At 41.3% G+C, this 25,995-nt stretch overlaps 1 protein-coding gene across 3 annotated transcripts in view; it reads right to left on the bottom strand.

Moving 5' to 3' along the window:
• The window catches only part of Pdlim3 (PDZ and LIM domain 3), a 30,906-nt gene extending 11,304 nt beyond the window's left edge, over positions 1 to 19,602 (bottom strand). Inside the window, exons 1-3 of one of the 3 annotated variants that reach the window (XM_051169718.1) lie at positions 19,374 to 19,602; positions 8,564 to 8,715; positions 7,265 to 7,349 (exon numbers count right to left, since the gene is read on the bottom strand). In XM_051169718.1, coding sequence (XP_051025675.1) covers positions 7,265 to 7,349; positions 8,564 to 8,715; positions 19,374 to 19,466 — 330 coding nt within the window. In that variant the 5' untranslated portion in view covers positions 19,467 to 19,602. The remainder of the gene's footprint in view (positions 1 to 7,264; positions 7,350 to 8,563; positions 8,716 to 19,373) is intronic. The other 2 variants (XM_051169720.1, XM_051169719.1) reach the window with 2 other exon arrangements.
• Between the last annotated feature and the right edge of the window lie 6,393 nt (positions 19,603 to 25,995).

Raw genomic sequence — 25,995 nt, 5'->3', positions numbered from 1 at the left:
ATAGGTACTTTGCCCTCTATAAATACCTTTTCGTTTTTGAGACACTGATGAACAAGCTAGGTCCACACACCCCAGGCAAGATGCTGCCACCACATCTTAATGAATTCTCCTCCATTTTAAGAAGTGAGAGGAGCTGGGCATGGTGGCACACACCTTTAATCCCAGCACTCAGGGAGACAAAGGCAGGTGGATCTCAGTGAGTTTGAGGCCAGCCTGGTCTGCAAAATGAGTCCAGGACAGCCAAGATTACACAGAGAAACCCTATCTTAAAAAACAAACAAACAAACACCCCCAACCAACCAACCAAAAACAAAACAAAACAAAACCCCCAAAAAACCAAACCAAACCAAAACAACAACAAAAACCAAACCAAAAAACCCTGAAGAAGTGAGAGGGTTAAAATCAGTAGGCAAATAAGCATTTGTGAATAACTATTGTGTATCATTTAAACTAATCTGGGCAAAAATTATTATTTTTTAAAAATATCTAAAACAACAAACCTCAAATCATTAATGAGCGTGGCTGTATTTTAAAAAAGCAAGGCAAACAGAAAGACTTTATGGAAGCAGGTACACAACACATAAAGTTCCTTTCTTTTGTTGTGAACCTGTTGCATGTGTATTTAAAGAATTCTTCATGATTGTTTTCTGGAGGACAGCTTAACACAACCTAGAGACGAGCTGTGTGTGCGTTTGTGTGCGTGTGCGCGCGTGCGCGTGTAATTAAAAACAGATTTTCACTCTATTGCCTGAGGAACAAGACCACACAGCAAAGTCTCAAGCTTTGAGTTTGAAACATGCCCAAATGATACAATCTAAGCACAAGAATAGAGTTTTCTAATTTGGAAGACAGGCATATTTTTCAAACCTGTTAATTCTTGTGTTAGGAGCACCAGAGGAAACTAGTAGGAATGAGAAAATATGGATGGCACTGGTCTCTGTACGAATGTTTTTATCTGTCAGAAGGGGTTACATCCATCTTTACAGTCTTCATTCCTGAGTGTGCAGTGGTGCACACAGATTTGAAATAATAATGCATTATTATTACCGGCCTTGTTAAAAATAGTTATGGCAGTCAAATGGAACACAGCTTCAACTAACTCCTAGCTAATGAGTCATGTCTCCATCTGCCCTCAGTGTCAAGCCACCTGAGACGCTGTGATGGATGAAGAGCAGGGTTTGTTTCCTCAACCTGGGACACACATGTTAACACTCCCCTGAAGCTCAAAAGGTTTAAGTTGAGTACAACTTAGCCCATGATGGCATAGTATTATTAGACTAATCAATACCCTGGTCATCTATTGTTTTTCCTCTACAAAAAAGGCTCCATGCTGAGGTACTGGCTGGATGACAACATTCTTGCTGCCATTAGGTACCGAAACCACCCAAACATAGTTTTAGAAGTGTCCCAGCTTTGAGCCGCATAACATAGTGAAAATGTGTGCCAACATTTACATAGTCGTAGAGTCTGGGGGGAGGGTGCGGGTGCTAGCTGACTTTATGACGAATTTGGACTGGCTGTGTTTTATTATTACCATTTTGAATAACCATTATCATGACTTGAAAAAAGTGTGGCAGAAATCATTGTAAGTACTGGCAGGACTCATGGTTTGAGCCTTTGCAACTCCCTTTGATATGAAAGAAGACAGAGGCTAATTGCCCAATTTAGCTTTGATGGATTATAAATCTTCCACACTAATTATAGAGAGAATCAGTCAGGATAAAACAAGCTATTTAAGCTTTGTGGAACCTAGTCGGCTTTTCAGAATAAAGTACTAAGTGTCTTTAAAATCTTGTTAAATAGTATCACATTTACAATAAGTATTTAACATGTTTTGATTGGGGAAAACATTTCCCTCCAGTTTTTGTTTCATAAGCCTTCAAATAAAAGAATAAACATGGATGATGCTTGTCCTATAAAGGGACCATCTCCTCTGAAGCCATTTGTGCATTTATAATTCTCATTAGGTATTTGCAAATGGCAGTGAATAAGCTAACCAGTTCCCAGCTTCCTCACCCCCAACTCACTCTTGTTAGAAATGTATAATTGGTTTAAAAAAATCACTTTATTTTCTACTCACATCATAAAAGGAAGCCTAATACAAGCTAAAACATGTTTGTTTAGGCTTTGCAAAGCATTAGTTTATGGTCTTCTAGAGTCATCTCTCAAAGTACAAAGTGTATACACCAAAGTTAAACAAGAAATTTAATGATGGCAGAGAGACGCAGCATCCTGTCCAAGCCTGACATCATTGTTGATGGTCAAACAGATCCAAAAGACAAAGCTATTAGATGCCTGCTAGTCCACTTTAACTTCATTTTCCCCCTACTTTTCACAGAAAAGCAGATGCAACACAAATTTTTATATAGAAGTTTCTATATAATCCAGCTTTTGTGTTTATTCTATCCAGAGAAAGCCATCAGATAACTCTTATCCAAAAAAAGCAGTCATTCAAGCTAATTCCCAATTTTAAAATATGGGTTTTAAAACATTAGAGGTTTATATTAAGGAATAATATTTTGAAGTAGTGAAACATTAGGGCAGCCAGGGCAAAAGTTATGCATCTGATGGAATGCCTCTTGAAAGTGGCCTCCCAGGTAATGCGAATGACCCAAACAGGAACAACACTCAAAGACAGTTCACCTTCGGTTTCTTACTTGATGACATTGCTCATAGACGAAGGGTCACAGCCATTACTGTCTTATCTGAAGCTGTAGGCCCGACTTTTTCTTCTTTGTCTACTGTTGTCTAAATCTTTCATATCAGAACCGCAGGGGAACAAGGAACAAATGACATGAAGCCCAAGCGAGGCCACGGATCTGTAGCACCACCCTTGAATTTTATGAAGTTATCCACTCAGGCTCACCCTTCAAGGGGAAAGCAAAGCCAGTCTCAAAACCATCATCTTCCTCTGATGAGTGTTTCCAGCCACTCACCAGACTAGAGGAGCATTAGGGGAAATGTTGGTGAGAGAGCTTGCTTCGTACAGAGCCTTCTAGTTAACCGAAACACTGGAGATTGAAGTCAATTTTATGGAACCGAACCGTGACTGCACATGTAATTGGAAGGCACAGTTCTTTACAAAGACACGGGCAGGATGTTCTTCCTGCTTAGATAGAGCCATTTTTTCCCTTTGTTCCTAAAAAGCATCTCTCTTGTTATGACTGGGACACCATACCTTTGAGTTCTGTGGCAGGGATGAGAGTACAGTTTACTTAAGAAAGAAAGCTTTGGAGGAGAACTAGCCACACAGCCATCTAGAGAGATGCCTTGGTTAGAAAAAGGTCAGAGGCTTACTCACAGACCACCAGGCTCAAGGGGGATGAATTCATTCAGTTGTTGGAAACTGATCCTAACAACTGCCAAGGACCTTCAGGAGCCTAAGATCTGAATCTATAAGGTGTTACAATTTAGTGATATTTATTTATTTCTCTTTAATGATAGAATGGAAAGATAAAAAATATCTAGCCATTAAAAGTTTATAACAGTTATTATAATTATGTAAGAACAAGTCCTCAAGGCTAGACTAACAAAGAAAATATTACTTGGTCTTGTTCTTAGATAATGGGACATAGTATTTCACTTTCAGTGACTAGGCAAGAAAAAATATTTTATCCCATACCAAAGGTCATAATACTTACTATAATCATTTGACTTGAGTTGAGAAACAACAACTCAGATATTTTATGGTTTATTGTCACTTTACTATTCTCCTATGATAGCATTTAAAAAACGCTGATGGCATTTGTCTCCCCAGCTGACATACCTCTGGTTTCCAGAAAGTTGCTCTATTTTCATAGTTCTCATTAATGAGGAAAGCAAATATTTTGTAAAAGAGTGTATTAGTTAAAATTTAGGTTTTTTCCCCCTCCCTCCAAATGTAAAAGCCACAAATGTTTAATCTACTAGTAGGGACTCTCTCTATGTTGTAGCCGGGACGCTCCGATGGCAGAGCCACACTGAGATTCAGGTCTTTTGTGGATCAAATGCCTGTACCATGTGAACTAGTCATGTTGCACAAGGGAAAACCCTTTGATGATTAGGAGAGCTAGAACTGTTCTTATCTCTGAGCCTGTCAAACACTGGCTTCTTGGAGAGGGAACCAGTAAGAGCTGGGCATGACTCAAATGTATGGAATTTTAAAAGGTTCCTCTGAATGCCTGCTGTAGCTGTTAACCTAATCGTCACTCTTTTCACTTTTTTAATAAGCAAAATTCATTTCCTTTTCTCTATTTGTAGAATTGTAAAAAAATATATAAAAATTGGTATTTTCTAACCCTTAAGTTCAGAACATCTGGGTTAATAAAATGATTACTAAGAGAACAGAATATTTAATATTAGACTTATGCCTTAAAAGCTAATTCTTTAAAAAGAGTGATAATTTTAAGTTAATGCATACAGAGATCTCTTTTGTAAAGAGATCTCTTTTCTCACTCGAGCTCAGGAATTATCATTGACCCTAAATTCTGAAGAGATGGTAGGAAAACACAGGCTTCTGTCATGGCTTAAGTATATCTTGGTTTAATAAACCCGTAAGGGGTGGGAGTGGTAACTGTGATAGCATCACCCAGAGTTTGGTCCATCCGTTGAACCTGCTTAGTTACCCCAGACCTTACATCTTGTGTTCATGAGTTAGAGATTTAAAAACAAGGAGACATCTGGGATAGGAGTGTAATTTGTAAAAGTGTGCGTGTAATGCAGTGTTCGAGGTGGCTGTGAATGGACAAAGAAATGGGGGGCTTTGTCTATTGCACTCTAGAGTTTGGACAGCCAGCAGATGCATGCAGAGGCCCAAGGGTCTCCTTTTCATGTGTGTTGCCTTTAAGTGACGAACCTATGTGGATGAGAAGTAAGCAGGCTTGTGCATTACTGCGAATGGCTGTGTATACACGTGTACCTACAGCCTGATGTTTCCTCTAGCCTTTCCTTGGGTCAGACCAAGCGCTGACTAGAGGTGCTACTAGCCAACATATAGGGCTCTGACATGCCAGGTGAGCCACCAAGGGCTTTCAGGCCTCTCTTTACCATGTGCACAGGTTGAGTATCCCTAACCCAAAACCCAGAAATACAAAGTGCTCCAAAACCAGAAACATTTTTGAGCAATGATATGATGTCATAAACAGAAAATCCCTTGCCTGGTCTCATGCATTGGGTCCCAATTAAAGTGGGACATTATCCAGAGCCTATGTGTCGAGATGTAAAAGAAGGCAAAATTAGATTTTGTGTTTAGGCTTGAGTCTCTTCCATAAAGTATATCACTGGGTACATACAAATGTTTCAAATTAACATAAACTTTCTGGTCCTAAGCACTTTTTGAGTAGGGGACAGTCAATCTGTATTACCTCTCCCATCCTTTTCATCATTTGCTCACTTACTTTGAAGAATGAAAAGTCTTAAAAGATGGAGGAGCAGCCCCTGGGAACTGGTCCTAGGGCCCATCCTCATCATTGCTGGGAAATGCAGTTCATCCTCCAGCCATTTAATTCCACTCACTCACTAGTCTGTGATTTACTGGGTTCTTACTGAGGGCTATGCCTCAAGGAGCCTCAGTGAGGAGTACAGACTTGTGCCTCTTGTCTTTAGAATAGTCTATATCCTGTTCACTTTCTTTGAGGCCCATATTCTCTTCTTTTTGCTCGTAATTTTTAGGCACAGATCCTTCCCTTCCCTTGTAGTCAAAAGCTAGGGCAAGAACCTTATAACTTCTTCTGGGCAAAGACTGCGTATTATGTGTCCTTTCCTGTGTGTGGGCCAGGGAGGGGACTGTATTTGAACTAAAGCAAAGCTTTGAAACGAGCGCAATTTAGAACGACCCGTGTAACAGTGTTGAGGAACGGCCTCCTCATAGTCCCACAGCGGCAGTGAAAGCAGGAGCCCTTGTGTTAGCAGGGGCATATTGTCAAGGAAGTCACAGAGGCTTCTGACACAGCTTGGGGGTTAAGGACAGAAGATCCTAAGCATCAGGGCTCCCACTCGTTTGACTAGTTCCAGGCCTTTGCTTATGTCGCTTTATTTAAATGTTAGTAGCCTACGCGACACTTGTACTTACATTGTGCTGTATCTATTTTATGAAGAGAAAACAGAGACCTACTGGGGCAAGGAGAAAACATGGAGGACAAACTAAGGAGCCAATAAAGCTGGTGTGTGGATTATAAATATGTTTCCAGACACTCTCCCCTAGGTAGAAAGAAAACTACATGCTAGGGAAACTTAGCATTTAATAGCTTGTTTCAAAGATGATATTAAACACGTATCTTTGTATCTCTAAGCCTTGGCAGCTTCCAAGTAGAGGTTCTAAAACCCCATTCTTAATTAGATTTTCCAGTGTATTACAATCGAGGTTTGATTCCATTTCAGTTTTTTTGGGGGGCGGAATTTTCTGAAAGTAGACAGCCGGATAACCATCATCAGATGATTAGATTCACATGGCTCATGAGACTGGGTTGCCTCAAGGGAAAAGGCCTTTATCTTTTATAAGTCGGCTGCCTGAGCAGAGTATCTCTGTGATAATGCAGTTTAGTTCTTTTGGGGGTCAGGTAAATTTCATTATAGAATGTCAGAACTGAGAATTAAAGAAGGATGTCAAAATAAGACCTCCGCAAAGATCTCAAAGGGTTGAAGATCTAAGTATCAGAACAGAGGCACCTGTCTCCAGTGGCACAGCCTACCTCTGATTTTGCTTTATTTGAACAACTTAAGGTTTTTAGATTACACCATGGCCCTTTATTTTGTAGAAGTCTATCACTAGAAATTTAAAAAAAAAAAAAGTGGACTTTGTGTATATTTAGTCAAATTGTTCCTAATGAGAATGTATTTTTTCCCATTTTGAGTGTGTGTGTGTGTGTGTGTGTGTGTGTGTGTGTGTGTGTGAGAGAGAGAGAGAGAGAGAGAGAGAGAGAGAGAGAGAGAGAGAGAGAGAGAGAGAGAGAGAGTATGTGTGTGTGATGGTTTCAATATATAGCACTGGCTGGCTTGGCCTGAACTCCCTGTCTGTTCTAGACTGGCACCAACCTTGGAGCAATCCTGCCTCTGTCTTACAGACATACACTAAGATGCCCAGTAGAGAATATATTTGACTTTAAAACAGATACTTGCCTAGACACTCCCTCCGTTTTCCCCAGATGTAAGAAAACATGAATCACATAGATTAATCTTAGAAAGTAGATTCACAGCCTCATGGGCGACTTGTTCTGATTTTTATATTTGCCACTTTTCCACATGGGAAGCCACACCCCAGCAGAAAATATGACTCTTAACTTCATACCTGTGGCTCAGCTTCTAAGTTGATTTTAAAAGGATGCGCTTTTCCATCTTCAGAGACCTGAGGAGACCATAGGCGAGTTTCTGCCCTGCAAATAAAGGAAGTTTGCAAACTCTAAGTCCAAAGGACACTCTTCTTTTTCTTCTTTTTTTTTAGGACACTTTTTTTAAAATATACATTAAATACTAGCAACCTTTGCTAATTCCATCCAAAAGAACTTATTTTTGATTTATTCTGTATATCCCTATTTAGTCTTATGTTTCTAGATCCCTTCGATGACCTGAGATCACAGTAAGACTGCCTGGAGTGCACGGTGTGGTTTCTGGTGGAAGTGCACAGCCAGTGTGTGTGATAACAACAGAAGGGCGGGGGGAGGGGGGATTTAGAAACACGTTGAAGACACCAGGAGGCAAGCTGCCCAGGTCTCTCTTCTGTCCTCTCCTACTAAGGCCACCACAGGAGCGAGGGGGAGATGGGCTGCATGACTGTGTGACTGGCATCAAAGAACTGTGGTTTGTTCAGCTCTCCTTGTGTACCTGTGGCACAGAGGTACAGACTCAGGCAGGAAAGAATCTATTTTATTTCATGGAGTTTATGGATGGCTAATGGATCGAGTCTTCTGTACCAATGGAGGTGATTGTGCGTACAAAAGCAACGTGATAATCACATGCAAAAGGTCATTATTAGCAGTTGTTATTTCATTGTTTTCAGCCTCACATCAAGGCTCTCATAACAAGGAGTTGGGTTCTACTTTAGGAGGCGGGATGGGAATATTTGCATATTCAACATATGCACATGCGTCACTGACACCTTATAATAGTCTCTTGATATGAATCTGTACAAAACAGCTGAGAGTATAAAGGATATTAGCAACCAAATTTAACATGGTCAGGTCGAGAAAACCAAGAGATTTCTTTATGGAGCATCTTTGTCTTATTCCATGTCACAGATATGGCCAGCTGTTCATTCTGCCTTGTGTTTTCATGGCTTTAATATTTTATTTTCATAGCAAGTCTCAGGGCTACTATGAAGAAGCCATTCCTTTGCACCATTTTAATTTTGACATTTCAGAAAAATCATTTTTTGAAATTGGTTCACCCACAAATGCTAGAATGACCGATTTCAATGAATATGAGAATCAAGCAGCTGATACGTAAAGAACTCCATCAAAATTCTAGGTCTAAGACATTTCTCATGAGGCAGATGAGACCCTTTGGAGATCGGATTCAGGTTCTTCTGAAACAAAACAAAACAAAACAAAACCCAACAGATCAAGTGTTGACCCCATTAGGCAAGGTGCACCTGTCAATCTTGAGACACAGCTGGTATGCTGCAGCTTTAATCCTGTCCTGCGCATCAGCATGCGACATGGACTCCGTGCCAAAGCCATCGATAGCCAGGATGACATCTCCAGGACACAGGTTGGCAGCTGCAGCCTTGCTTCCTGGAGTGATCTGGAAGAAATGAAGACACCATTTAAAATCCAATGTCCAGCTGTATCTTGGGTTTTGTACTTAATATTTGTGTGTTATCCTTGAAAAAAATTTCAGTGTTTCACTTGTGAAATCTTAAACCTAATTTAAAAAGAACTCTCAGTTGATCAATTGTATTAGTGATATTTTATTATGTTAAATACTTTTTATACTAGACGTGCTTTAAGTAACATTGTATCTCTTGTTATCTTTTGAATATTTTATGTAACTACATCTATGAACATTTTCTCTGTTGAAAACCAATAATTTTAAAGGTTTCTTTTTTTTTAAGCCAGAAATTTCTATTTTGAGAAAAGTTTTTCTACAGTTTGGCAATTTTGGTACCTGAATTAAAACTACTTTATCAACTTGATAACTTTTAATTTTTAACATTATGTTGAGGGAAGCAGCATGGGTTAAATTTTTGTGTCCCCCAAATTCATATGCTGAAATATTTTCAAAGTGTTGACTTTTGGAGGAGAAGCCCTTGGGAAGGTCAGCATCCTCAAACCATCATTACTGAGACTAGCACCCTTGCAAACAGACCTCCTTTGTTGCTGTGGTTGTTGTTGCTATTTTGCCATTTCTAGGGACGCAGAAGTTGGTTATTTGAAATCTGAAAGCGAGCCCTTGCAAGGATCCAAACATGTTGGTGCCATAACTTCAGATTTCTAGCTTTTAGAACTATAGGGAACAATTTTTTTTGTTGAAAAACCACCCAGTTATAATAGCTTACACTAAGACAAGCACAACTAAGTGTGGAAATCTGGGGACAGAGTCACTCCTGAGCTGACAATATAAACATTTATAACACTTTAGAGAACTGAAGTCACTGGGAAGAAAACCAGAAACTCAAGGAAAGATAAATACCTCCAAGGAAGAGAAAGCCTGTGGCTAGGCATGGGCTCACTCGTGACAGAGCGTGGCAAACATCTTAATTGTTAAGAAAAGCTCCTGAATGGAGAGACCTGGTGGCACTCAGAGGAAGGATAGCAGGCTACCAAGAAGAGACTTGATACACTATGAGCATATACAGGGGGAGGAAGTCATAGGGGAGGGGAGTAAGGGGAAAATGGGAGGGAGGGAAGAATGGGAGGATACAAGGGAGGGGATAACCATTGAGATATAATATGAATAAATTAATAAAATAAAATTTAAAAAAAAAAAGAAAAGCTCAAGTAAACCAGTACATAGTTTGGTGTGAGTTAGCCTGAGTGTAAAGAACCCCTGGGAACCAATGACACAAAGGAAGTTTGTACGCAGTCATTGGATCTTCTCCATGAACGAAGAACAGATGGAATAAATAGAAAACACCTAATAAGATAGTAGGTTTTAATTAAGTCAGATGGGTAGCTACATTAAATATAAATGCTTTACACATATTACTTAAAAATCAGAGAATCTTCAAAATAGGGGAAAAGCAAGATTAATTTTCTTCTTTCTATCAAAAATGTGTTTTTTTTGAAGTGGAAAGTGGAAGGAATACTTTAGGAAAATATACAGATATTACTTTTGCCCTATTTTTTGAGACAAGGTTTCTTTGTGCCTGGGCTATCCTGGAACTAGTTCTATAGACCAGGCTGGCCTCAAACTCAACAGAGATCTGCATACCTCTGCCTCTCAAGTGCTGGGATTAAAGGTGTGCTACATCATGCCTGGCATGTTACTGTATTTTTAAGGTTTAGAAATGTAGAACGTGTAATATTACTATACTGGATATCCAGTTAAAAATCAAGCTGGGAGCAGTGGTGCATGCCTGTAACGCTAGCACTCAGGGAGGCAGAAACAGGAGGTTGTGACTCGCTTTGTAGACCAGGCTGGCCTGGAACTCACAGCGATCTTCCTGCCTTTGCTTTCCTGAGTGCTGGAAAGCACCACGATGGCTGAATCATACCCTCATTTTTTTTCTGGGTAATTTCTTTGTCCCATTTTTCTGTCTTGTACTAAAAAATTATGGATATGTGTGTGTTTTGTGTATATATGCTCTCTCTCTCCCTCTCTCTGTGCCTGCACTCGCAGGCACAACCACACACACCCTCATGTGTGCTCTCAGTACAGAGGAGGACATTAGTTGTTTTCCTTATTTACTTTGAGACAGGATCTCTTACTGAACCTGTAACTCCCCATTTTCCTGCTAGGCTGCCTGAGGAGAAGCCTGTGGTGACTCCACAGTTATCTGGCTACAGGTTTAGCCCTGCCAGACTTATTACCTGGAGGTGGGGGAGGGATCCGAACTCAGATCCTCATGTGTGTGCAGCAAGGGCCCTTCCTACTGAGCCATCCTCTGGGCCCAGTTTATGTTTGTTATTGTGAACTTAGCGTTGTTATGTTTGGAAACTGGCAATGTAAATCACAACTACCCATGAGTCTTATTTTAAACCTCAGATCGCTCCCAGAACAAACTCTACTGTTCCTGAACTGTTACTTTAGGATTACTAGTCAATCTTGCTGGTCTCTGTTTGGTTATACTGTTCCATTCTGAACCCGTTGAGAGATTCAAGTTCATCTAAGTAGATAAAAGTACAAAAATAGTAAATTCTCATGTGCCCTAGGTCTCCAGTACTATTGCTAGGTTTATTGTGCTTGGTTAGTTTCTGTGTCATGAAGATTTTTCTGGTGGAAACAATTAATAGAAGTGTGGTGAAGACAGCTGGGCGTATTAAGCCTTAGTCTTTGAAAGTGACTTTATAGTTACTTTCATTTAGAAGTTCTCCTGGATCTAGGACTGTTGGGACAAGATTTCTATACTCAATGGCCCTTGTACAGATAAATATAATCCTAATCATTTACTATTCTTTCAATAAAGAATGTCAAAGGGCAGTGCTTTCTATTTTTCAGCTTTGAAGGTTCAGAGTGTTTCACTTGGGCTAAAACATGAAACAAGGCTTAGTGTGTCTGTTTGAGAAGGCCTTTTTAGGTTTAATGATACAGTTGAACAGACTCTAGAACACTCAGTCTGGATCTGGAAATGTTGTTTTAAATTTGGTTATTATGGATGGAAAACTGAGCTGTGTGTATGTGTATGTTTACATGTATCTGTGCTAGTATGTTGTGCTTCTGGGCAGGTTAAATATCTATACACATTTTAACAAATATCAGAACTTAAATGTTGAAAAAGTAATGAATATTGACTTTATATATTGAGCAGACATCAAATATCAAAGTTGAGTACTAGTTGATACTAGAGGGCACTAACATTAAAAGTAAACACTAAAGTTAAGGATTTCATCTTCTTTATGCAAAATGCTACATTTTATACATTGTTTTCATTGTCTTGGTCATGTCGTATGATAAGTTGAGCAGAAAGGACTGATGTGTTCTTGCAAGAAAAAAGGTTTAAGTACCCAGGGCTTCCTGCAGAGCTGAGGACAGCTACAAGACCATGTCACCAGGCATTTAACTGTCATCTTGACACAGAGTCATCTGAGAGGACAGCCTTCATTATTAATCAGCCTCCATTGACTCAGCCTCAATTAATCTAAGAACTGCTTAGATTAAATTGACCTGTGGGGTTGTCTGTAGGGGGTTGTCTTGACTGTTGATCGCTATTGGAAGAGCCGGTTGTTGTCAGCAGGTGGTCGTGAACTGAGTAGAAAAAACTAGTTCAAACTGTCCAGTTGTCAAGCAGCTTCCTCTGTAGTCCCTGCTGTGTCTTGGTTGTGAAACGAGTATATAATGCCATGTGAAGTAGGAAGAAGCCCCGCCTTGGCTTTCCTCTTGCCTCCGTCAGTGATAACTGTGGCCTGGAACTGTAAGCTGAAACACACGACCCTTTCCCCTTCTACACTGCTTTTGGTCTGTGTATTGTATCCCAGCAACAGAAATGAAGCCAGAGGGGAAGGCAACCAGGGAATGTGGCTAGTGATGGCAGAGCCCGCTTCTAACTTTGTTTTCAGCATGGTACTTACTGTTTCTAATCCTCCACAGTCGGACGGATCAGGTAGAAATTGGATATAGGGAGATGGAGACATACAATGCCTTTGATTGTTCTTAGTCTTCTCTTGCAGCGAGGATGATGATTAGAATGACTAATGGCTAAAATGACTGTTAACTTGACTTTGTTTTTGTAAGTTAAATTATGTACGGAGGTATAAGAATCCATTCTCCATGATTAACTTATACTACTGTATTCTTTTAATGTTTTTATCATTGTATTAACACATTGTATCTTTATGGCGGGCTCACAGACTATTATTACTATGCTTTCTCCAGCTGAGAGAACAGAGAAGTGAAATGAAGCATGGAGTCTTAAAAGGAATTATTTTGTGTTTGTGTTCACTAAGGTTCTTAACCATTAAAGTTACCACAGACCTGCAGACAATCACCCAGCATCATGATTTTAAACTTCCCCAATACAAGAATCACCTGGGGTTCTTGTTGGCCCCTGTATCAGATTTCATCCCGTATCAGATGTCTGGAATCAAAACTCAGAATCTCTAGGAAAGGACCCAGGAGCTGTGTTATTTACAATTACCTTAGATGATTTCTGTTCTTCATATGAACCATGTTGTCCTCCCCCTGCTGCCCCCCCTACCTCCCCAGTTTTCTACCAAATGAACTTTGGAACCCTTGTGAGGTATATAAATCCCTCCAGGAGCTGGGTACTATGGAAGTTTCCTGAAGGACATTCTCATATTATATACAGCAAAATGTCCTCATGACCCTGGGCATAGGTGTTTTTGAAATGATCTGCATGATTCTAATATGCAGTTTTGGGCCAAAAGCAATTATTTTACTGCCATATTGTTGTTGTTGTTGTTATGGGGTATTATCTGGTTTAGTTCTTAAGACAATCTTGCAAGACAGTTACTACTGTTATTTTAATATGAGGAAATTGATGTTCATAAGTCGTAAGACACTTCTGTGGGGTTATCCATTCAGTAAAAAATCTGAAATTTCTACTGTGGTTGTTTCACTTATTAGCACAGGCTCTTCTACTGCTCGGTGCAGCTTCCCAGTGGGTAATCTTTCCACTATTGTGCCCCCCTCCAGCCCTGCTATACTTTAAGCCATACTTTCCTTGAGGCATTTTGGACCAATTTGTCAGGATAGTTTATGTACATGTCCTTTCTTCCACTGATAGATGAGATTCTCAAAGGGGAGAGATCCATCTAAGTTATGACTGCACTCACTCGGGGCCTTTCACTTTTTTAACAGTATACTTTGTAATCAACATTATAGACAGATGAACCAGTGCTTCTCTGTAGACATGGTCTTTGCTAACACAAAATTTCACAGGGTTTCATTCACTTCAGTCTTTCCAACTATAAACATCCCATTCTAAGTTTTCAAACCTCAAATTAAGTTTAGATTGAAGTAACAGCCTGTGTGTGTGTGTGTCTGTGTGCACGTGCACGCGCGTGCAAGCATTAACAACACACTGACAAACTCTAGAGCTGATACTTAAGTGCAGGCAGCATTCATAGCCACACTGACCCTGAAGCTCTCTGAGGAGAAGGAAGGGGGGGGGGAAAGGGAGGAAAAGACACACCAGCCTCAGATCCATCCTCATTTCATGATGTGTAAGCAACTTGAGTTTATGCTGCATTTCAAATTGGAATTTACAAATGTCAACAATTTGTGACTTGTCTGTGATAGTAAACGCACTTTCTATTTGGTCAGGAAATTTCCAGAAGAGCCCTTTGAGTCTTCTTTATAAAAAAAAAAATCCAAACAACAACAACAAGAAAAAAAAAAAACCCAAATAACCTCATACATTATTCTGTGAAATACAGTGTTTGAACTATCTGCTCTGTGAGTTCTGTGTCATTGTGTGACAGTCTATCTGAAAAGAACAACTTATAGAGCGAGTGGAAGGCTGCCTAGGCTGGAAGTGATGTAACTTCAAAGGCTTGGCCCTAGCGATCACCCCCATCAGTCAGGCCCCACTTCCTGAAAGCGCCTCAGCCCTTAGCATTGTACCATGGGCAAAAGACTGAACATTCAAAACACAAAGCACTGGGAAGTATTTCAGATTTGAACCGTAACGTGTAACACTCTCTCTTAAATTGTCCCAAACCTACATTTTTTTTTTTTTATCTTACCCAAAATGAAGTGCATGTGTTGTCTACAAAGTCTTGAGTGTGATGGTTCATTTTCCTGCCTTTTGATGTGTGTGTGTGTTTCTTCAAATTATACTACAATTTATTCCACTGATTAATGGGTTTCTGAATAATTATGGGGCAGAAACTTGTTGTAACTTTGTGAAGTGCAGTTTCAAGCAGATGGAGAAAGTCGTGTTGAAGTGGGAGAGCACTGGAGATAGTTAGTTCATCAGCCCGGGACCCAATTTTGGTTTTGTATACCATATTGTAATGATGCGCTTGGCAGTCTAGTTTCTCTGCCTGCATATATTACGCACCCCCCCCCCGATCCAAACAGTGTATTTGACAACCTTAGACTTCTCTAGAACCTCCTTCCCATGCCATATCAGGCTACAGGTGTTCCTATCTCTAATGGTGTGTTTTCTCACGCCTAGTAGCAATCAAATTTAGACAGTTTCTATTCAACTAGATTCCCATTAAATTTGTGTGTGACAAAAAGAAGATCTGGTTTGCATACATGCTTAGTAAGGCAAAAACTGTTTATTATTATACCTGTAGAAGAATTTCCTATTTACCATCTTACATCTATGTGCAATTGGCTATGTATATAGTTAAAACCAGCTGCATTGTGGGAAGGGACATGGGCAGCAGAAAAATGATTATATATCTGAATTTATCAATCAACACAGAGAACTACCTAGACTAGACACCCCTTGGCAAGCAACTCCCTCTTCTTCCATATCCTATAAAAATGGTTCAGAACAATGACGGGACCCTTGAGTCATCTCACTCATATAGCCCACTGTCAGGTTTGACTCTCTCTCTCTGTCTCTCTCTCTGTGTCACTCTCTCTAATCTGCACTCAGAATAAAGTTATCTCGCTACTTCTGCAAGCCTGTGTGAGCTGCTATTTTTAATTCTTTGGATAAGAGGCCAAGAACCTGGCAGCCTTGGCCCAGGGCTTATCCACCAGTAGCCCCCCCCCCCCCAAGCTCTGCTTGGAGCCCCATTATCTCCTAAGGAGCACTGATAATTGAATTGAAAGAAGAACCGCAACTTCTTTATGCAGTTGAAAAACCCTTTTAATGAACAAAAATGTCATATACCAAACCTTCTGAACACCCTAAAGCAGAGCAGTGTCACACACTACAGCGGCTCACTGTTGCTCTCCTGGTCATGTGGTTGGCCCCAGTTGTGGCTTTTAGCTACTGTCCAGCATCAAGACAGAGTATCACACTGCCAGTTGCTAGTGCAGGGAGAGGCCAAAACTCTAAGCATGGTCTGCACTGAAGGTGTGCCACTTTTATACCACTATAAGGCAGCAGCGTCTCAGAGATTGAGGGCCCTCTATAGTCTGCATTTATACAGCACAGGGCAGGAAGGATATGTCCAAATCTAGCTTGTTGGAGGACAAAAACTGACGTAAGTGACTTGAGAATACCTGCCATGTAAGGAACTTCTTGTGACAGTAAGTATGGCATTTCAGTTTTTTGTGTCCTTAAGAACTTAGGCACACAGGTAGTTACCTTTATTGTGGAGTGAATATTTAGAGACCACAGTCTACCTATTTAGGGCAATAAAGTTATGTGAAAGGTGGGCAAGGTAGTCATTCATATTATTACTATATTTATTTTATAGCATATGTGAAGTACTGGATGCTGCTAGGTATTGAATAGTTTCCAATGTAAAAGTTTGTTGCTCTCAAGGAGTGAGTGATGGAGTGGGACATGCAGAAGTATTTGTGGTATAGACCATAATAAAAGAGGACAGGGGGAAAAGCTATGACTGTGAAGTAAATGAAATGACCACGATTACAGGAGGGCTTAGGGAAAGGTTTTGAATAGTTTTCGTAGGCACAGAAGACCACGGGTTGGGGCTGGAGAAAAGAACTCTGGGAGAAAGTGATGTGCATCAGAAGCATAGCCATGCTAGGGAGATCATGAGCAGCCCAGATGCCATAAGCAGGCAGCACTGTCCTTGTATGGAGTGAGAGAAGGCAAGGGAGAGGCGGGGAAGAAAGGAAGTCGGAATAGATATTAAAGAGCCATGCTGAAGGGCACGCCTTCTGTTCGCTGTTAGCTAGTGACGTCACTGACGATGTCCAATAGGAAGAATGAATGGTCCCTTGTACTTTTCTTTTTTTGTTTTGTTTTCTTTTTGTTTTTTCGAGACAGGGTTTCTGTGTGAAGCCTTGGCTGTCCTAGACTTGCTTTGCAGACAGACCAGGCTGGCCTCGAACTCACAGTGCTGGGATAAAAGGCGTGCACCACCGCGCCCGGCCTCTTGTACTTTTAAAAGATGGATGGTAAGGATGTGCTGGGTGAACTGGAGTCGGCGTGCAGGCTTCTAGCAGGAAGTTATGGTACCTTGAATAAAGACAGCAGCCTGAAGAGCAGAGGGCAGATCTTGAAGTAGAAGGGACAGGGCCACTGACATATTGCATGTCACTAGGGACACTGAGGGACATACTGGAGCTGGGTGGATCCACTTGTGATCACTAGTGCCCCGAAGCCTGCCTTAAAAGCTCATTGCTCTAAGCCTGAAAGGGACCCTCTTCTTTCTGCTCTTACAGGGATGTTGTGAACTTTAAGAGGGTAACTGTTTTTTAGAGGAATGTGTGTGTCCAGGAAAAAAAAAAACTACACACAATGTTAATCAGTACTTTCTATAATAATATTAAAATTACAAAATGGAATGGCTGTACCACTTAGCAATAAGTGACTTTTGATTAATACCTCCTAGGTTTTTATCCAAATGATTTCTCATGTCTCTGTAACTATTCTGGACACATTCTTAATAAGAATCCAGAAAGGCATAAAAGCCCAAGCGAGTGGGCTTGCATTCGTTCAACAAGAAACTCTTATATGCATGGCTTAAGGAACAGCCCGGGTTGAACAGTTCAGGGTTGTCTGTTCCCTTACAAGTTAAAAGAATTGAAAAAGGGTACTTTAAATAATAATGTCTGCATAATTATTGAATCAAGCGTCCACAGCTGTTACAGACATTAGACACGAGTTAGGATGGCTCTTCAAGTAAAAAATGTCATTACATCAAATACATTTACCGAAAGTCTTCACAGTCCAGATGCAGGTGTGGGATTGCACTAAGATAAACGTTGCTTTTCGTGTCACCAGTATGCGGTCCATTAGACAGATACGTTACAGGATACTAGTAAGACAATTCTTTTTGTAACTTTCTTCAAGAGTCTTTATGACGTGACTCATTGTTTGGGATTTAATTTAAATCTGATTTATTCTTTGTTAGAATTCAAGAGCTTCTGTTACTTAACATGAGCAAGTGAAACCTTATAAACTAAACATATTTCTTAGTAGAGCCAGTGCAAACTGTTTTCTTTGGTGAAGCTATAAAAGGAATTGCTTGGCCCTGATCACGGAAGCATTTTCTGCTTAATCTACCTAAGAGCATTTCTGGGGGGTATGTTTTAGTGTCTCATATAAAAACATTTGTCAGATGTGTTTATATATTTACGAAAGATGTAAAACAAAGTTTGAAATGACCCATGGCAGGCAGACCTGTGATAGATGCTTTGGAATTTTTAAAAAGCACAGAACTTCACAGGTGATATTGACATATATACATATATTGCCCTACTCAAAATCGGTGAATGATCAGCTTAGAAAGCATTTGTTCATAAAGCATAGTACGAGTGTGAGAAAAGCATAACATTTAGAAAATAAAATTAGTATCTGAAAGTTTATGCCTGTGTGTTTAAAGTGGCTTGAGTGTAGTAACTGAAATGATTGCTTAAAAAAAAAAAAAAAAAAAAAAAAAAAACAGAGAAAAGGAACCCCCGGTTTCATTTGTACACCCCGCTTCTTGTTGGGCTCTGCTTTAGGTAGTATGGAATGAAGCAGTTAGGTTTGGCTACTGAAGTCGCATTTGTAAAGTTATCAGACTAGCTGGTTGCTCTTAATCAGGTAAACTATTGCACAGGTTTTCTTTGTAGTTTGAATTATATAGGTAGTGCTTCCACAGCCAAGTTCCCAGCTTTGGAAAAATATTTATCCAAAATGCCTGGAAACTGGGAAACACATATTAGTAATTTTTTCCCTGCCTGAGTTGATATGAACAGTTCTAACTTGGCCAATCTAAGCTGCGTCCTGCGAATAGCACCCTGCTGAAGTTCTCATCCAGGCAAGAAAATTGCTCAGAGGCAAGTTTAGCCCCACCAAGTAATTGTGAGTCCTAGGTACTTTTTTCTCGGTCCTTGCGTCTGTTTTATATTAAAAGACAAGGGGTGGGGGATAGCCAAAAGCACCCCCAGCTCTGGAACCCTCCTCTGAGTCCAGCAACTTGCACTGTCAGTTGACCTCTGCTGGCAGCGTGGCTAGGGGACCAAGAAAAAGGGATGCAGAGTGTGTGAGCCGACTTGTTAAATCTCAAAACTGCTTTGCATCCTCTCAGCTTGTTGCTGAAGTCCAACTGGGAGCCAGACCCTCAGGCCCTGCCAGTGCACCATGCGGCCTCCCTCCCTGGGCTTCTTAGTTACACTCCCTCTAGCCCCCGGGGGACCGCTTGCCGCGCCTCCTGAACGCCAGGTGACCTATAGCAAAAAGGAGATCGGAAAACACCTACCCTGGTGATGACCAAAGGCTGGTTGAAGTCTATGCCCCCGGAAAGTCTGAAGCCCCAGGGCGCAGGACCTGGGAGGACCACGGTCTGGGGCATGATGCCTTCCTGCGAATGGGTCCAACGATGGGTGGGTCTGGACAATGCGAGAGTCCCGGAACCGGACAACCCACTTAGCTCCCGGAGCTGCGACCTAGCTGGGAATGCTGTCTGGGAGTTTTATCCCTGCTGTGGAGCGACGTCACTGGTCTCCCCTCCTCCCCTCCCCCTCCTCCCACCAAGGAGCGCTCCAACTTTGGAAGTGAAAGACTAGGAGCGCCTAGCTTGGGTGCAGTCGTCCAGACCTCTCCCCGCCCAAGGAGGCTTCGGGTTACAGCTTCCATCTTTCTCTTAAGTAACACCTGTCTCCCTGTTTATCGTCTACCAGCTCAGCTATGCACTTTACTGGGCAGTTAAAAGCAATCGCACACAACCTTCATGCTTTCAGTTAAAATAAAAAACACAAGCGCATCCAGACTCTTAGGAATTTAGCAGTTTTGAGCGCGTTAACACTTTCTTACTATCTAGCTTTGGCCACGTTAAAGTCTTCACTTCTTCAACTGCAAAACAGGGATAATTATTTGTACTTGTAGGAGTATTTGTGAGAATAAAATGAAATGTTTCTGCCTAGCTCCCTGCACAACATAAAAAAAAAAAAAAAAAAATCAAGTATTTCTGCTATTAAAATATATGTTCCCAATCAGGCATGCCTGACTTTGTGATATAGACGTGACTGTTAACTGTGAAGTTTATGCTTGGAATTACCCTCTCTTGTGCCCTGCTAGCCCCCCTTCCCCCAAGAATGTCATTATGTGTTAAGTAAGTTTTTGTTTTGATTTTAGGCTACATTCATAGCTACCCCCAGCTGCAGGTGGCAGTATACTGCCTAGGGTCTGCAGGTTGGACACGGCTGAGACGTAGAGGCCAGTGTCAGATGTAAGAGTTAAAGCTTCTCTATCTGATGGCCTCAGCCAAAATGAGGGTGTCTGTGCGAGTGGGAGTAAAAGGGGGCCCAGAGCATCCTCAGATTGATGGAAATGGCGGTGGGTCATCAAGGAGATGATTACTCGCTGCTCACCTCTGTGGTCCAGGTGTGGTAATGATTTCTTCACCAGCATCTTTGTTCATCTTCACAAGTCCAGTGGGTTGCCATGCCTAGCATAATTTCTTAGGCGAGGGAGTAGCTTCTCTGAAATGGAATAGCTCACATAAGATCACACAGCTAACACATGGTGGAAGTGAAATAAACAATCCAGATTGGCTCAACTCCAGCTTCTGCCTGGTATAGCAGTAGAGGTTGGGAGAGCCTGCGGGGGTGGGTGGTGGTGGGGGAGTGGGGGGTTAGAGGAGGGGGGGAGCAGGGCATCCTGGTTTAGCTGTTGTGTGGACTCAAGCACATCTGGTGCTATGGGTCAGCATGTTCTGGTTCCCAAGAAGAGAGCCAAGGATGTGGAAAGAGAAATATGAAATATTTAAAAACAAGGAGAGTCTTGGACTTAATGTGCCACAGCATAGGGCTATGCTGGCCCAGGAGAACAGAGCCCTTACAATAGAGCAGTCTGGATGCACTTGGAGAAAAGAGAAAAGAGAAAAGAGAAAAGAGAAAAGAGAAAAGAGAAAAGAGAAAAGAAAGAGAAAAGAGAAAAGAGAAAAAAGAGAAGAGAGAAAAGAGAAAAGAGAAAAAAGAGAAGAGAGAAAAGAGAATCTGTAAATAGGCTGAATCAGCCTGGGAAAGTGCGGGACCCAGAACCAGGGATGGCACCACTTTACCCACTGTGGTGGGTTGTATGGGTCTCACGGGTAGATGGCTTTCCTAGTCCTGGGTGTTTTCCAGTGCCCCACCTATGCTGAATTGTCAGTGAAACAATAAATTCTGTTGATTTTGTCTACTTCGGATGGGTATGATTGCACAACTCATTTCCTTTGTCAGTCACTGGCTAGGTTCTTACACACACACACACACACACACACACACACACACACACGGCTGTGCACAGACACACAGTGTGCATCTGAACACATAACTATTGCAAAAAAGTTGAGATATTATCTGATGTTGAGGAATTGTCATCATCAATTATTTATACTTATTTCATGAATTGACTAATAGGACAGGATGGTTATATTATATTTCTTGTACCAAATACTTGGTGCCATTAGATCAGAGCTTATTTATCTTTTTCTACTAATGACTCATTTTTACCCAGGAAGTTTTATAGGAACATGAATATGCATACATACATACATACATACACACATACGTACATACGTACGCCATATATACATATACATAATATACATAATATAAAAATATATACAATCCAAACATTTATTAATAATAAATCATAAAGAAATCTACTTGAAAACAACTCTTTGGTATACATATACTCATAAGGAGAAAAGAAAGTTTGCATGCTAGTGAGATGGACATGCTTGTTTATTTTTACATAAACATTTAAACCCTGCCTGAATATTTGGTGCTGCTGAACACAGAGCATCTTTATGTTTTTCAGAGCTGAACACTATTTTACCTTTACAATTGGAACTACTTAGACTGCCATTGGATATTCTTCCAATGAATATATATGATTGAATAATACGAATGTGTTTAGGCCATGTCAGAAAGTTTTGAAAAGTCTGTGTTAATTTCAAGCCAAAAGTCACTTAATAACTTTTGTATCATTTGAATCTGTGACTTAAACCACAATTGTTTAAAACAAATATCCTAAGACCTAGTTGCATGGTCGTTGATTCATTTTCATTTTCTTCTTTCTCCTTTGTAAAAGAACAAAATGTGTTTTGAGTGATGGAATAAGAACGGTGATAGAAAAACATTAAAGGCTTTTGTTTTCTGTGATTAAACCATTATGTTCCTCCAAAAGCAGGAAGTTTTGTAGAATAAAAACACTGCAATTCATAGCACACAATAAACTTGAGCTGAGCAGAGGGGGGGTTTCAGACACCTTTTATTAGTGTTGCATGACATGATGGCAGATGCAGTGTAAAGTGCAAATGTGTGTTCAGACCCCAAATTAGAATGTAGTCAGGAGATGCAACACGTGCCAGCCCTTCCAGAAACACTTCAAATTCATGTTTGATTTTAATTCATTTTGGGGCATCGGGTATTCAGAAACCGTTTATTGCTGGCATGAGAGAGGGCTCCATGGAAGCATTTGCCAGGCAACTATGAGGACCGGAGTTCATTTGTTAGCATCCACTTAACAAGCTGGGCACTTAGCAAATGCCTCCAGCCAGAGCCCCAAAGTGGGCAGGGACAAAGCATTTCTTGCTTGAGCTTGTTGGCTCTGAGCCTATCCTAGTTAGACATTAGCACAAGGTTCAGGGAGAGACCTTGCCTCACAGAAATAGACAGGGGGTGATAGAAGAGGACACACACAGCACCATCTTCTGGCTTCTGTGTACATACACAGGTGCACACACACCCAGTAGCATGCGTGCACACACACACACACACACACACACACACACTTTGAAAAAGCAGTTGTGATGTAGACACAGGAAGCATTGATACAACATTCATTCACCACCCAGTGCGTTGCTAAGGCCTTGCAGACTGGGGAAGGAGAAACGTGAACCTGGCCGTTTCCCTCCATCCAGTGTCCCCTGAGGTCATCAGGAGAGTGCTCAGAAACTTCTGTCAAGGTAGAAGTGGGGCTGTACATGACTTAGGTGTTTTCACATCTTCGTTTTCTCCTTTTTGAAAGAAATTCAGAACAGCATATTTGTAATTTTTGTTTATACATTTAATTTTTATTGAAAGTAGTTTTTTCCCATACAACATGTTCTGATCATGGTTTCCCCTCTTCCAACTCCTCCCAGACCCTCCCCACCTCCCAACCACCTAAATCCAAACCCATTCTCTTCTCTCTTTCACTAGAAAACAAATAAGCAACTAAACAGACAAACATTAAAAAGAGAACCAAAGGGGGAAAAAACACAAGAAAAATACAGGCAGAGACACATACTTAAATCCACAAAACAACTAACAAGCAAACAAATACCCCCAAAATGGAAACCATCATATATAGGCAAAAGGCCTATAAGGTTAAAAAAAAAAAAAAGTACAGACATAGCATTATGAATGGAAAAAAATCCTTCAAAAAATACCATTGAATTTGTTTTGTGTTGGCATCTACTGCTGGGCATGGGTTCTGCCCTTAAGTGCAGTTTATACACCCACTGCGACTCTGTTTCTCTTTTTTGAGTGGTAGCCAATAGGAGATAGCTTCTGGCTTAGGGATGGGAACTTGTGTTGGTGCTGGGACCCTATCTGGCTTAGACCTGTGCTTGCTGCCACAGTCTGGGAATTCATATGTGCATCACCCCTGTTGTGTCTGGAAGACACTGTTTCCTTGTTGTCTTCCATCCTATTGGCTCCTCCAATCTTTCCTCTTCTGCATAGATCCTTGAGCTCCCAGGGGAGGGATTTGATGGACACAGTCCATTTAGGACTGAGCATTCCACCGTCTCTCACTCTCTGCACATTGTTTAGCTGTGGGTCTCTGTAGTTTTTCCTAGATACTGCATGAGGAAGCTTCTCTGATGATGGCTGAGCCAGGCTCTGATCTGTGAGAATAGGAGAATGTCATTAGGAGCATTCTATTGCTTTGCTCCTTTAGCAGAACAGCCGTATTTGATTTTCCCTAAGTCCATAACATAGCTAGTCTCACGTTCTCAGCCACCCAAGTAATGTCAGGCCATGAGGTCCATCTCATCGAATGGACCTTAAATCCAACCAGAGAGATGATGATTCCATCTTTTGTGCTACTATTGCCCCAACACGAAGGAGTAACAGTGACATAATCAATTATCCTTGGGAAAGACATCAAGAAAAGCTTTATAAGGTTGGGTGTAGGTGGCCAATGCTACTGGGCAAAGCCTTCTTCTTTTGATTCTTTTAGCTTTTTAAAACACGTACCTGGCTGGCCCAGGACTCACTGTAGAATCCAGCCTTGCCTCAAACTCACAACAACCCTTTGCCTCAGACTAGGATTGTAGCCTGTCTGCAAGGATTTTCCTATGTTCTTATCTTTTCCAAGGAAATAATTAAGCCAAGAGACATGAAAAGTTTAAGCAGAAATTTATTTAGCAAAGAAAAATATTCCAAAGAAAGATGAGTGAAGCTAACTTGAAAGGTGATAGTGGTCCATTTAATTCTGCATTGTAGATTTAAAAGAAGTTTTCTATGGTTCTTTTCTTCTGATGTCAGCATTATGTCCCCCCCTCCCTTTGCTGCAACCTTTATTGCACTCTAAGATATATGCTCTGGGGTCAAGATGTCCCTGCGATTTTTTTCCCTTTCTCTGCTTAGCAAGATGTTCTGTGAGTCAGGCATGGTGGCTCATACTTGTAATCCTAGCACTTGAGGAGGCAGAGGTGGGTGGATCTCTGTGAGTTTGAGGCCAGCCTGATCTACAAAGTGAGTCAAGGGCAGCCAAGGCTACACAGAGAACCCTGTCTTGAAAAAAAAAAAACCCAAAATAAATAAATAAATAAATAAATAAATAAAATAGAAGCTGTTCTTTGATGGGTAGGAATAGCCATCATGAAAGTGCCCTGGTACCTGAATTTTGGATATGGTGGGAAGAACCTAACTGTAGCTATCGAGTCACAAAGGGGCATTGTGACCATCAGGAGACAAAGCCACCAGGACATAGCATAATTTCCCATGTTACCCAACATCTGACTCCCTTACTCAATCAGAGAGTGCATGCACTCTCCAAAGGGAGTGTATCCTCAACTGTCTTCTCCCTCCTGCTCATGCCTGCCTAGGTTTTTTCTTTTTTCTTTAAAGTAACTTTTAATTGGTTCTTTGTGAATTTCACATCACACCCCCCAGTCCTACTCATGCCTGCCCTTGTACATTCCCCTCCCCCTGCCCCCAGCCACAACAACAACAACAACAACAACAAAATCTCTTAGAAGTGGCAGTGTGTCACACAGTATATATACCCTTTAGTCCACATTTCTTTGACTGCAAATGGTCATCGCAATGACTCATTGGTCTGGTATGGGGCCTCTGGCTCTGCTACTCTACCAGTACTGGAACCTTACTGGAACTCCTCTCGGATATCCTGTTGTTGCCCTGTGTCATGGAGATCCTGTAGCTTTGGTTCTGTAGGACAGGTCCCTTCATGCACTCCAGCAGTTCATCGATGGGATGGGGTAGATGTTGGGGCAGGCCAATTCAAAGCACTGGATCTGGGCATGAGAGGTATCTGAGCTGGTGAGCCTGCTGTCTATTCCACTCCCTCAGGGCCAGCTCACTAGCACCGCCTTCTCCCACACCAGGGCCAGCTCTACTCAGGTACAGGGCCTCTAATGTTAGCAGCTGGTGAGGCACATGGTCAGTTCCACCACTCTCATGACCCCTGGGCCAGCTTTCCCCCCTGCTACCGACCATAGATGGAAAGAGGTGAGGGTGGGAGAGGGCGTCTCTCCCTCAGCCACACTTGCCCCACAGCAGACAAGTTGGGAGGGGCAACTCTCCCAAGCTCACACCCTCTGGCTGGTTCACCCATGTCCCCTTCCATCAGGGACAGCTCTATTATGCTGCCCAGGTGAGGTG

The sequence above is a fragment of the Acomys russatus genome, chromosome 27 (genome assembly GCF_903995435.1).
Source record: "Acomys russatus chromosome 27, mAcoRus1.1, whole genome shotgun sequence".
NCBI lineage: Eukaryota > Metazoa > Chordata > Mammalia > Rodentia > Muridae > Acomys > Acomys russatus.
Note: the sequence above shows the minus strand (reverse complement) of the source record. Positions and strands in the feature narration are given on the sequence as shown.